The following is a 14,237-nucleotide window of genomic DNA, read 5'->3' as shown; positions in this document are numbered from 1 at the left end:
TGTCATTTAGGATTTTATTTCATACATATATCACCAAATGACATATACACAATTTTACGTAAATAATGTCCATCTATTATCAAAACTCAACTTACATCTCAATTTAATATGGGATTGTAATAGTTTTAATGCTTTATTTTTAGAGAATGATTCAGAATTTAAATTTTAAAAATTTAAGTTTATGATTTTGTCATAAACATTTGATTTGTGATTCTTTTAGGCGCTTAATATGTGAGTGCAAACTCAAGGGAGAATGTTGTTTTTCGGCTATGAATTCAACAAAATTCATAACTTTCGATACTAACTATGAATTTATATGTAAAAACTTACTAAAATCTCAACAAGTATTAGATAACCCATAATTTTAATAACATAATCAATTCAACTCTAAAAATAAAAAATACTTGTTAAATTTAAAATCTTAAGACATACTTTTAGATTTGTACGTCTAAAAGTATTAGGTGCAGCTACTGTAGAAGCTGCATACACCATTGATGGACACACCATTATAAGTTAATTTCATCTAGTATATTGACATTATTCGTTTAATTATTAGTAGTAGCAAACTACTTACTATCATTTCTTTAGGGTAAATAATTCAGATTTATATGAACAATTACATGATAGCATAGTAAAAGTTGAATTTATGTCTTTGTTTAATTTAATTTTGGAAAAAAAAAAAAACGGAAAGCAGATGTTTTGGAACTCTCTAATATCTTGCCTTATAAGTGACACCTAAATCGAATAATTTTAAATCCCATTCATTCTGGTCTCCCTCTTTCTTCTCCTCCCCCCCCCCCCCCCACGCTCTCACTCTGTCACCAATTCCTCCGTCTCCACTTTCTTTCTCCGGCCACTCACTTTTTCTTTCTAAGACTGAATTTCTCTTTCTAAAACTGAGTTTAGAACTTTCTAGATCCTATATTTTCCTAGCTGAATTACAACAGAGCAAAATTCTCTATCTATTTCTTGTTCAGTGTTACAGAAGCTGCATTGTTGTTGGTACGTATGTTTTCATGGAATTCTGATAATTTTCCATTAATTTTACTTTCAACTGTGATGGCGTCGTTGAAGGCTTTAATGTCACCATTTTGTTATCATTTTTGCTTTTGTTTTTTGTGTTGCGAAAGCAGTGCACTTGTTTTGTTCCTATTTGATTCTCTTCTTTTTGGTGAAGTTGTCCTCTGCCTCTTTCTTTCTCTCCTTCAATTCCCTGTCGGTGCCTGAACCATTTCCTCATTACTTGAATTCCAATACAGAATTCTCTGATTCAAAACTCATAGTAATTTTTCCATCTCTGCATTTGATTGCCGAATATTTTCGAGCTTTGATATATGCATATAATTTTGTTTCTACTTTTTCTTTATGGTTCAAATGGAGCAAAATGAATATTGAGAATTCGTATAGCTGATTCCCGCTAGTTTGGGATTGAGGCTTTGTTGTGTGCTTTTTTTTTTTTTTGGTGCAATAACGGAGAGATATTTGACTGTTGTGCAATGCGTCCCTTTTGTTTGAGGTGGAGGGGATGATTTGGAAAAATAGAACTAACAAAGTGAATTTTGACCGAAATGGTCGGATTCATAAGATGGAGCTTGACTAGTTCTGAATTGAGGTTTTATTGATTGACTGACTGATATGAAATTTCCTTTAATATGATGATTTATTTTTGTTCAAAGAGCTTTTCACCTCTTTGTCTGATTCATTTTGTTAAAATTATTGAAGCTTCATCTTTATTTTATTCACTAAATAAATGTGATTACTTAATTTAAGAAACAGCCAAAACGTTATAAAGAAGTAGGTGCGTATTATGCTTTAACAATGCAGATGATGAGAAGACTGATTTTGGTTATATTTATTCTTAATTTGGGAGTAATCTTGTTAGAATAAGATAATGTGATATTCATGTTAGTTTCTATTGTTTCTGGTGGTCCATCGTTGTCTTTATCTACCCCTTGGGCTACTTTATATTGTCTGGGGTAGCTTTGTGCAGTATAATTGCCTTTGCTGTGGAATACATTCCCTCATCCTCTGATGTGAAAAATTTCCATTAATGTCTCACTTTGATCCTCAGAGTCAGTTGTCCTTGAAGCTCTAGGATTTGAGCTGTTTTGGATATCTCAGGTGGCAGATTCTCATATTATGTGTATTCTCTTTCAGTCATTTGCTTGTAAAGGACTTGGTTAATCACTCACAATCGCTCTTTCGCCCTCTGCTCTGATTTTATCTGCACCTAAAGTGCACTGGAGCTGTATTCTTTTTGAGGTGGTATACTAGTCCTGCACTCCAGTGCCATTTCTCAGTTACTTTCTTCGTGTTTAATTTTTCCGGTCTCTTTTTTAATATTGCCTGCTGCACTGGTATTTAACAATTTTGTTAGGGGCGCAGGAAGGAATTTTCCATCTTAGTGAATAGAGTTCCTCTATGAAGTTAACCTGAAATTTGCCCGGTATTTGTAAACTTTAGGTTTCTAATGTGTCTCTGAGCTAGAGTTGGTGATATCATCCTGAATGTTCCTTATTTTACTCAATCAATTAGGAGGGCGGTTTTCGCAAAATATCGTTTGTTGTTCAGGAAACTCGGAATTCCTGGTCATTGAAATTTATGTGGTACATGTGCAATGTCCATGTTTTTACCACTGCTGAAGCATTTCGTATAAAATCTGCCACCAGTTACTCTCTGGTTTAATGTAACCGAGGCAGTTTCAGTTATTAGGCATTTTTGCAGCATTTTGAGTTTATAAGTTCTGACTGTCTTCTTCTCTTTTCTTATCTAATTCTTTAACTGAAATTTGCTCACAACTTCTTTCTGCATACAGTCTTCAATGGATCGTCGGAGTTGGCCCTGGAAGAAGAAATCATCAGATAAGGCAGCAGTTGAGAAAGCTGCAGCTGTTGCATTAGCCTTAGCCTCTGATCCTTCAGATTCAACCGAGTCTCAGGGTGATCAGGTGTGTTAGTTGATATTGATATAAATATGGAGACGATACACACACACCACACACATGTTCATTTCTCTTCTAGCTCCTTTGATCATGAAAGTCCCTTTTCTTCCCATCCTTTGTGATCATAATAGCTATTAGATTGTATAGTCTTAAACCCTTATTCTATATCCAGGTGGCTACTGGTGAATGCACAAATATGTTCCATATTTTAACTATTTGCGAACATTTGATGAGAGGACTTCAATAATATTCGTTGGTTACTTTTTGCTGATTATAGCAAAGAACTCGATATAATGTTTAGTCCTATGCTTTCCTTTAACTAATATTAAGTTTTATTAATTTTGAAAATTTGGGAATTCTTCTCTACATTGCCATCTGCTTGGTGCTGAGAAAACGAGTAATTTTTGTAAATAGGTTTTCATAATGATACATCAATTAGAATTGCAATAACTATTTGTTCATAAAGCTTAACTTGGTCCATTGCATCATTTCTGAGTTATCTTGTTTATTACAGAGCAAACAGGATAACCATAAGAAACCAAAATATGTCCAAATCTCTGTTGAGTCATATTCGCATTTGACTGGACTGGAGGATCAAGTGAAGTCCTTTGAGGAACAAGTGAATACCTTAGAAGATGAAATAACGGAATTGAATGATAAGTTGTCTGCAGCACAGTCAGAAATGACTAATAAGGAGAACTTAGTGAAACAACATGCGAAGGTTGCTGAAGAAGCTGTTTCAGGTTGGATGTTCCTTATCGACTTACTCTGTTCTTGCTTTAAGTTTTTAAGCAAAGTATCCTCAAATTCCATTATTGGTAAATTTCTTTATACAGGTTGGGAAAAAGCTGAGGCAGAAGCTTCAACACTGAAAAATCACCTGGAATCTGTCACTCTTTTGAAGCTTACTGCTGAAGACCGCGCATCGCATTTGGATGGTGCACTGAAAGAGTGCATGCGGCAGATACGAAACTTGAAAGAAGAACATGAACAGAAACTGCATGATGTCGTTCTCAACAAAACCAAACAATTTGACAAGATAAAGCACGAGCTTGAAGCAAAGATAGCTAACTTGGACCAAGAATTACTCAGGTCTGCAGCTGAAAATTCAGCACTTTCAAGGTCTTTGCAGGAGCGTTCTAATATGCTCGTTAAAATTAGTGAAGAAAAAGCCCAAGCTGAAGCAGAGATAGAATTGTTGAAGAGCAATGTTGAATCATGTGAAAAAGAAATAAATTCTCTCAAATATGAACTCCATATTGCAGCAAAAGAGCAAGAAATTCGTAATGAGGAGAAAAACATGAGTGTACGGTCTGCAGAAGTTGCAAACAAACAACACCTAGAGGGAGTAAAGAAAATCGCTAAGCTGGAAGCAGAGTGTCAGAGACTACGTGGTCTTGTCCGGAAGAAGTTGCCCGGGCCTGCAGCCATGGCCCAGATGAAGCTTGAAGTAGAGGGTTTAGGCCGGGATTATGGAGAAAGTCGGTTAAAGAAGTTTCCAGCGAAGCCTTCTAGTCCACAATACAGCTTGCCAGATTTTTCATTTGATACTATACAGAAGTACCATAAAGAGAACGAGCTGTTAACAGAACGCCTTTTTGCAATGGAGGAGGAAACAAAGATGTTGAAAGAAGCTTTGGCAAAGCAAAACAGTGAATTACAAGCCTCTAGGAGTATGTGCACACAGACTGCCAACAAGCTTCAAAGTTTGGAAGCACAAGTGCGTGCAAATGGTGAACATAGAAGTCCTCCAAAGTCCACAGTTCGAATGCCTACAGAGGGTGCCTTTAGTCAAAATGCAAGCCTTCCTCCAAGCTTGAATTCTATGTCGGAAGATGGAAACGACGATAATGTAAGTTGTGCGGGGTCTTGGGCTACAACATTATTGTCTGAGCTCTCGCATATTAAGAAGGAAAGGACCTTTGATAGTCCGCATAAATCTGAATGTGTAAGTCACATGGAGCTAATGGATGACTTTTTAGAGATGGAGAAATTAGCAAATCTGTCTAATGACATGAATGGAGCTGTTTCAAGTCCAGATACAAGCAATGCAAGATGTGAAATTGCAAATATTGATACATTAGTTCATGTCACCGCAGGCAATGATTCTCAACTGAAAAATCATAATGAGACAGATCCATCTGAACATCAAGCATATTCCAGTGAGGAAGCTTCAGCTCCTAGCTATAAGCCTGCTTCAGAGCCATCCCCTCTCATGAAGCTCCAATCAAGAATTTCAATTGTATTGGAGTCTCTGTCTAAGGAGGCTGACATGCAAAAACTTCAAGAGGATTTAAGACAGATTGTGCAGGAGGTGCATGATTCTATCCGTCCCCAATCGGCGAGGAGCATTGTCAAGACTACAGTCAGTTCTGAGACTGCAAGTGAATCTCAGCTCTCTCTTGATGACCCTAGGGCAAATGTAGAAAAGGACATTCATGTCTCTCAAGATAGTAAATCATGCAATGGGACTGTTCAAGGTATTAGTAAAGAATTAGCAGATGCTATGTCTCAGATTCATGACTTTGTAATATTTCTGGGCAAAGAAGCAGAGGCTGTCGATGGAGCATCTCCAGATGGAACTCGAATTAATGAAAAGTTGGATGAGTTCTCTGCCACCTACGTTGAGGTTGTAAGCAGCAGGTTGAATTTGGTGAATTTTGTTCTTGACCTCTCTCAGGTGCTGCGTAACGCAAGTGAATTACACTTCAATATCCTGGGATACAAAACTTCTGAAACAGAAATGAGTACTTCTGATTGCATAGACAAGGTTGCTTTACCAGAAAATAAAGGTCTTCAGCACTCAGGAGGGGGATATTCAAACAATTGTGCTCGTTTCTCTGATTCTTCTTCAGATCCTGACATTCCTCATGAAGGGAGACTTGTTCCAACTTCAGAGTCAACAAACACTTCGTGGAAGTGCTCATTGGAAGAGTTTGAACAATTGAAACTTGAGAAGAATAACATGGCTCTTGATCTAACTAAATGTACAGAGAACCTGGAAAGCACAAAATCCCAATTGGCTGAAACAGAGCAGCTTCTGGCAGAGGTGAAGTCACAATTGATATCTGCTCAAAAGTCGAATAGTCTGGCTGAAACTCAGCTCAAATGTATGGTAGAATCATACAGATCACTTGAAACTCGTACGGAGGAGTTGCAAACTGAAGTAAACCTTCTTCAGGCAAAAATAGAATGTCTTGTTAATGAGCTTCAAGAGGAAAAAAAGAGTCACCACGAAGCTTTAGCTAGATGCCAGGATCTTGAAGAACAATTCCAAAGGTTAGTAGTGGGTCCCCCCCCCCCCCCCGCATTGTGCCTGGAATTAAAAATTTGGACTTTCTGATTTCATATTGATGGTTAAGGTTGAAGTTTCTGATTTATGCCATCTTCTCCGATGCATTAGTTTTATTATGATAGGAGCCTGATCAGACTATTCTTTAATACCTGGACACACTCTTTGAAATTTATCATGCATATGTAAACTTTCAATTGCACCTCATACATGGACACTAAAAGGAAAAGGGAAAAAGAACATAACATCATGAGACATCCAACTATCAGTAAGTGTTCATTTGGCAGAGAATGGTTAGTTGTAAATTTCTACCTCGTTATTTTTCTCCTGACTGTGATTCTGCTTTTCCTTGGTCTATTGCTGGCTATCTGTAGAATGTAGGACTGGATCACCTAACTAGCCACTACTTATTGGTCCATTTGCTGAATGTGCTGTTTCCTGAATCCAAATATCATTGTCCAATTAATCCAGGTTTTGAGGCATAATCATTGTATGAAAATTGTAATCAATCACCCATAAAAGTTTTATTTTACTTTGATTACATTAAAAACCATCCTATAGGATTTGTTTTCCTGATTTCCACTCAAAGTTTTCTGTATGTTTAGGTTATGGTTGCCAATACATATACATCGAAAGTTCAATGTTAGCTTCACTTTGTGTATGATTATCACTTCGACTTTATTGAATTATGTTTGCTATTCGAGCCAGGATTGAGAGCTGTCCAGCCGCTGACATTGTTGCCAAGACCAACCAGGTAACTGTCTTGCATATGGTTTCTCTTTGAGTTCACTTCATTTTACAACATATTGTTTCTGTAATAAATTTGGGATTAAGCTAAATTGAATCTTTTTTTTTTGAGTGGGCATTTAAAATTTCAGAGCATAAACAATTTTCTGAAAGAAACTAATGTTAAGTATAACATATGGTGATATTAATAAGCCTCAATATCTATACACCAAATTGTTAGACATTATAACATTTAAGTGACTCACATTGCAAAATTATACTAGTTATAGTACATGATTGTTACTGATGTAACCATTATCATGGCAAAGAAGGTATCTGAATAATAGATCTGTTCATTAAATTACAAAATTTTATTTATGTTAAATTTAAGGTAATAAATATAAAGTTTTTCAACATTTTCTTTTTTGTATTTTTTGTGTGAACAGTGATTGGCTATTACCTTACTAATGGACATAATTTGGATCCCATGTTTCCTGATTTGCATACTCTTCAGATTTCTGGGAACATCGTACGTAGAAATTATGATCTAATATTTTCATCGTGTTGCGAAAACTGCTGCTGATGTTTTAATGGAAACCTTTTAGGAACTATTACGATATGACATTTTTGCAAGAGATCAGCCTTAACATCTTTGGATTCTTAGTTATACTCCTGATTTTGTGGAAGCTTCCAATAAAACACAATCTAATATATCCTAATTTCAGCTGCTAGCCAGAGTCTTATCTTTCTCGCCCCTCCATTGTCATACTTTACTGAGGAAACTAGAATTTGGACTACAAAATAGTTGTCCACTGATAGCATTATTCACAATGTAAATCTTCAAGTTGCCCTGTTTTTGAATTGAATCTTTGTTCAGTTTGCTTTAATACAAAAAGTTGGCCTTTATGATTCTTTCTTGTCTATGCTTTTCCTTCAACTCATTGTATATGCGAGTTTCTCATTTGAAGTTGTACTATTTTCACCTTATAGTCGATATGTGAAGATGATGGTCTGTTTTTTTCCTCCAGGAGAAAGAGTTATCAGCAGCAGCCGAGAAGCTTGCAGAGTGCCAAGAAACCATATTTCTTCTTGGTAAGCAGTTGAGAGCTTTGCGTCCTCAGACAGACACGATGGGGTCTCCATGGATTGAGAGAAGTCCAAAGAGGCAGAGTCTGAGTGAAGAACCGACTACAAGTGGTATGAACTTGCATGATACTGATATGGATGAGTTGGATACTGCCACTTCTGTGAAGACAAATTCTGAATCCCCCATGGATCTATACAATGCCCTGTATAGTCCTTCAGACTCTGAAGTAAACAATCCATTGAAATCACCAATCAGCTCAAAGCATCCAAAACACCGGCCTACTAAGTCAAGCTCCTCATCTTCATCTGGGGGCCCAACACCTGAAAAGCAATCTCGTGGATTCAGCAGATTCTTTTCTTCGAAGGGAAAGATTAGCAATTAGCTCCTGCATCTTGCAGGCTTGCTTGGCACGTTCATTTGACAAACCAATAAATAAAGTCCAGAAAGAATGAAGCCATTATAGACCTTCTCAACTTGCTCCTTTGTAACTTCACACGCCAGACTTTCCATTCCCGGAATTTCAAGATACTTGAGCTGTTGGGATATCCTGCAGTGAGTGGTTTCGCTAGAAATGTTGGCTAGTTGAGGTTAGACGCCTACAAGAAAATCCATTCTCTGGATTGCTGAGAATTGTTATTCTTTATCTCGTGTAGTTGAAGTACTTAAATGTCCGGGAACGTTCCTCCTGTTCCTCCAGATTACATGACCAAAAAGCCATTTTTCATTGTATGAGGATGCTTTGTGATTACTGTAAAAATAATTTTTGTATGACATGATGTATATGATTTGTAGAACTTGTTAATGGCATGTTATGTACAAGAATTGTTTGTTTGACTGCAAGATTCTATTGAAATGGCATCCCCCCCACCACACACACAAAGGTGTTTTGAGTGATAGCCATGTAGCAGAGGTAAATATATAGTAATATCCACCCGGTTACCAGAAAAAATGACGAGTCCTTAAAAGGAGCAAACTATTTCTCTGAATTGTTGTAAATTATTTTCCAGTTTAGGATTACTAAATAGTGTCAGAAATTTGATGGAAAGTAAATTTTTTAGTGATAAGTTATGTGCCTTTTTGTTTTGATGATTTAACAAACTTCATATGAGAACTGATACAAAGCCTCTCCGTGCTCAGAACAACAAATTAAATATCTGGCATAAGTTCCAATGAAATCGGTTAAGGGAACAACAGAGGGAACAAATCGATATCAGTTCCTCCGGTCACAGTGCAAGTCAACTCTTATAGTTGTTAAAGCTGCTGCACTGCACACGCAACAGTGCAGCAACACTGTTGAAGCATGCTATGTACCGGACACTCCCTTGCATCATCTTTGATGACATCACTTATATATTACAAACATGAGGCAAGGGATCAAACACACTTGCAAACCCTAAAACATATTTGACTCTCAAGTGTGCAGTCGCCTTCATTCACTCCAAGGCATTGAAGAACAAAATAGTAACATAACGAAGGACCAGATCCCAGCATTGAATACATCGTGTGTCCTTAGTATTGTTGTGTCTTTGTTCATGTTATTCACTTGTAACTCCTACTCAGCTTATTTAGAAGCATTTCGTATGACACTTTTGTAAACCATAAACCTTGTGTTTGTGTTTGACTAGAGTTAGTCAAAGTGGTTAGCTTTGTAATAGAGTTATTACAAAGAGGCTTGCAATATAGTTATTATAAGCAGGTGAGAGATTAAAAATTTAATTCCTAGGTTACAATAGGTTGTATTCTAAAGTTGCTCGGTTTAGTGAAGTTGAAATCCTACGAGTGTATGTCGTGTTTTTAATCCCGTGAGCTCGGAATTTTTTACGTAAATATTGTTGTGTTATTTACTTACTATTGTGTGTTCTGTGGGAACTGATAGAGAACCAGGTTCTCTGTACAGTTTGGTGGACTCTTAGTTTACATCAATTGGTATCAGAGCAGGTTCTTTTTATAAGGCTAACACCTAGAAAGGATCTACATGGTTGCTCCACTAAATTTTGAAGAAGGTCAATGAACCTACAGACCACCAAGATTCAATGGACAATACTATGGCTGGTGAAAGACAAGAATGCATGATTTTATCATGGCTGAAGATTCAAAGCTTTGGGATGTCATCTGTGATGGACCCTTCCTCCCTATGAAGACCATTGGCGAGACAACAGTCACAGTCCCAAAAACAAGGAAGGAGTATATTGATGCCGATCGTAAAGCCATCGAGAAAAACTTCGGAACAAAGAAGATCCTCGTCTATGGTATTGGACCAGACGAGTACAACTGAATCCCAGCTTGTCAATCTGCCAAGGAGATCTGGGAGGCTCTCCAAACTGCACATGAAGGTACCACTCAAGTCAACCAGTCAAAAATCGACATGCTCACTACTGAGTATGAACTCTTCAAGATGAAGGAGGATGAGTCCATTCAGGACATGCACACTCGCTTTACTTCCATAATCAATGAGCTTCATTATCTAGGTGAGATTATCCCAAGGAACAAATTGGTCAAAAAAATACTCAGTGTGTTACCTGGTTCCTGGGAGAGCAAATTCAATGTTATCACAGAAGCAAAAGATCTGCAAAAGCTGACGATTGACGAACTCGTTGGAAATCTGAAGACTTACGAAATGAAGAAGAAGAAGGATCATGAAAGAAGAGAACCCAAAAAAGAGAAGAACCTGATTCTCAAAGCAGACAATAGTTACTCAAGTGGTGATGATGCTGACATGGCCTATCTTACACGGAGATTTCAGAAAATGGTTCGTAGAATTGGAGATATTCCTAAAAAGGGCAGCTCTTGCAGAAACACAAAAGGCTGTGATTGTTGTCACAAATGCGGGAAGCCAAGACATTTCATCAAAGATTTTCCTCTCCACAAGAAGGACCATTACAAGCACAACACATATAAGACGGCTAAGAGGAACCCGGTCCCTGACAGGAAATTCAAGAGAAGAGATGCCGCTGATAATCTTGTGAAACAAGCTCTTACTGCATGGGGAGATTTCTCTAGTGAATCTGAGGGTGATGATGAATAAGGTGACACCTCCAAGATATCCGTTGAAAGAGAAGCAGAAGGATACGACTCCATATTTGCCATGATGGCAAAATATGATGACGATGAAGATGATGATGTCGATGAGGTAAACTTTCTAGACGTTCAAAGAAATTTGAAGTCTTATTCTTAACAGAAGGTGGTATCTTTAGCTAATGTCTTAATTAATACTTACCACAATCTCATTAATGATAAAAATGCTTGAACTGAGGAAATAGGAGAGATAGAACATGGGAGAGATGATTTACCGGTCGTAGTTGTTGATTTGAAAGAAACAATAGAGGATTTAAAGAAAGAAAAAGATGTTCTAACTGAGAAAATTGGAGAGATAGAACATGAGAGAGATGACTTGCTGGTAGTAGTTATGGATATGAAGGAGACAGTACAGGAGTTAAGAAAGGATAATAATTCTATAAAAACTTCAATGGAAAATTGCATGAATTCCTCAAAAGGAAAGGAAGTGGCGAGTGAGGCGCACCTTAAGCTTGAAAATGAACTTAAAAAGGAAAAATTGAGTCTTTGTGCTGAACTTGAAAGAAGTAGACAACTTCAAGAAGATCTAAGCAGGGTCAAAAATGACCTAGATAAATCTCTGAAGTGGACCTGCTTCTCTGACACAATCACTTCCATGTATAAAAGTGATGGGGGAACATGCAAGAAATTGGGTTCCAAAAAGAAAAGGCTCCCTACAACCCACATAGCTAGTATGTTACTGTGCCTTATAACTGGCTTTGCACCCTCTGTGGTAACATTAGCCATTTCAAAGATTTTTCCAAAGCAAGGTTTCAGTCTCAACAGAAAAAGAAATTTTTGTGAAAAAAGTATCTACTGCTAAGGAACCTGGTTCTCTCAAAAAGAAATGTGTGATGCATGTTTGGACAAAAAGAAGTTTAATCCTCCCCTTTACTCATTAGAAGGGACCCAAACTTGTTTGGGTTCCTAAGTCTAATCTTTGATTTCCTTCTTTAGGCAACAACGAAAGGAAGTAGCCAAAGATGGTAAATGGATAGTGGCTGCTATAAACACATGACTGGAAGTACTGATGATTTTCTTTTACTCATAGCCCGGCAAAGTGGGAGTGTGTCTTTTGGAAATGGCAAAAAGGGATACATTTTGGGAGTTGGAAAAATTGGAAAGACAAACACTCATTCAATTGAAAATGTGTATTATGTGAATGACATGAAATACAACATGCCGAGTGTCTCTCAAATCTGCGACAAAGGAAACAAAGTGGAGTTCTTATTAAAGTCTTACACTGTCACCAATCTTGTAACTGGTGAATAGTTCTGGTGTCAAAAAGATTTAAAAATATCTATGTTGTAGACTTTGAGTCTCTGAACAGTGGCGATCTTACATGTTTGAGTGTTATTGATGATGATGCTGAACTGTGGCACAAAAGATTGGGACACGGAAGCTTTTCTCTGTTGAACAACCTAATTAAGAAGGACCTGGTTCGTAGGCTACCGAAGTCAAAGTTCAAAGATCACAAGGTGTGTGATGCATGTGTGAAAGGGAAGCAAGTCAGGTCCTCATTCAAGCCAAAGAAGGAAGTAAGCACCTCAAGGCCACTGGATCTTCTCCATATGGATCTGTGTGGACCTATGAGGATGCCCAGCAGAGGAGGAAAGAAGTACATCTTCGTTATTGTTGATGACTATTCTTGATTCACATGGACCTTGTTCCTTAGAACCAAGGATGAAATCTTTCCAATCTTTGCTGCCTTTGTGAAGCAGATTCAAGTAAAGATAAGCCATAATTTTGTGAGCATTAGATCTGATCATGGTACCGAGTTTGACAATGCAAAATTTGATGAATTCTGTGCTGAAAATGGTATAAGTAATAATTTTTTAGCTCTCAGAACACCCCCAATATAATGGTGTTGTGGAGAGGAAAAATAGGACTCTTGAAGATATGTCAAGGACAATGCTAATTGACAGTGGCGTACCAAAGAGCTTTTGGGCTGAGGTAGTGAACACTGCCTGCTATCTGATAAACAAGTGCATGATCAGGTCTCTCCTAAACAAGACCCCGTGGGAATTGCTAAATAGGAGAAAACCAAAGCTGACTTACCTGAGAGCATTTGGATGAAAATGTTTTGTTCTCAATAATGGTAAGGAAGCGTTGGAAAAATTTGATGCTAAAAGTGATGAAGGAATTTTTCTTGGCTATTCCTCACAAAGTAAAGTATACAAGGTCAAGGACTCAATGTGTAGAGGAAAGCATACATGTAATCTTTGATGAATCATACCACTCAAGTGGGAAGGATTCACATGATAAGAATGATCAAGATGAAGATTATTCAAAGGTCCCTGGAGAGGTCATTGATATGGAAAACGGGAAGGCAAATACGATGAGTCAGGTCAAGGAGTCTAGTGAAGAAGATGCATCAGAACCTCCAGCTGATTTGGAGGAACCTAGTCCTTCCATCACAGCAACTGAAGCTGAAAATGGAGTTGTTGATGCCATGCTAGGCACCCCTGATGCAGAGCAGAAGTGGTACTCACACTTCCATGGATGCCAACTATGGGCCTCATATGGCGGAACCTGGTCCCTCACACCCTGAAACTCAGGTGTCTAACTGGAAGCACAAAATCTCACATACTCTCCAAAATGTAATCACTCCTCTGAATTCATGAATTCAGACTAGATCAAAGACAAGAAACATATTTACTTTCTCAGCTTTCCTATTTCAAATTGAGCTAAAAAAACATCAAGGAAGCTTTGAAAGATGCTGACTCGATTGCTGCTATGCAAGAAGAGCTCCATCAATTTGAGAGGAACAGTGTGTGGCACCTAGTTCCTCGACCTTCAGATAGAACTATTATTAAAACTAGGTGGATGTTCAGAAATAAGCTTGATGAGTTTGGCAATACAACAAGAAATAAAGCTAGGTTGGTGGTTCAAGGCTATAATCAAGAGGAAGGAATCGATTATGATGAAACTTTTGCTCTAGTTGCAAGAATGAAAGCCATCAGAATTCTTATTGCTTTTGCATCTCATATGGAATTTAAATTGTTCCAAATGGATGTTAAGAATGCATTTCTGAATGGATATTTGAAGGAATAAGTTTTTTTCAAACAACCACATGGTTTTGAATTCCATGAGCATCCTGAACATGTCTTCAAGCTTGACAAGGCCTTATATGGATT

At 37.5% G+C, this 14,237-nt stretch overlaps 1 protein-coding gene across 3 annotated transcripts; it reads left to right on the top strand.

Annotated features, from left to right (window-relative positions):
- Positions 1-786: 786 nt before the first annotated feature.
- Positions 787-8,880, top strand: LOC104087530 (filament-like plant protein 4). 3 transcript variants are annotated; one of them, XM_009592038.4, is made up of 7 exons: positions 787-1,002; positions 2,158-2,262; positions 2,816-2,947; positions 3,456-3,684; positions 3,778-6,220; positions 6,942-6,987; positions 7,988-8,880. In XM_009592038.4, the coding sequence occupies exons 3-7, from the start codon at positions 2,822-2,824 to the stop codon at positions 8,426-8,428; spliced, it is 3,285 nt and encodes a 1,094-aa protein (XP_009590333.1). In that variant the 5' UTR covers positions 787-1,002; positions 2,158-2,262; positions 2,816-2,821; the 3' UTR covers positions 8,429-8,880. The 3 variants fall into 3 exon arrangements, with proteins under 3 accessions (XP_009590333.1, XP_009590331.1, XP_009590332.1); XM_009592036.4 differs by lacking the exon at positions 2,158-2,262; XM_009592037.4 differs by lacking the exons at positions 787-1,002; positions 2,158-2,262 and adding an exon at positions 1,830-2,121.
- Positions 8,881-14,237: the final 5,357 nt, after the last annotated feature.

This window comes from Nicotiana tomentosiformis, chromosome 8, assembly GCF_000390325.3.
Source record: "Nicotiana tomentosiformis chromosome 8, ASM39032v3, whole genome shotgun sequence".
NCBI lineage: Eukaryota > Viridiplantae > Streptophyta > Magnoliopsida > Solanales > Solanaceae > Nicotiana > Nicotiana tomentosiformis.
This window is presented reverse-complemented; position numbering and strand designations above follow the sequence as displayed.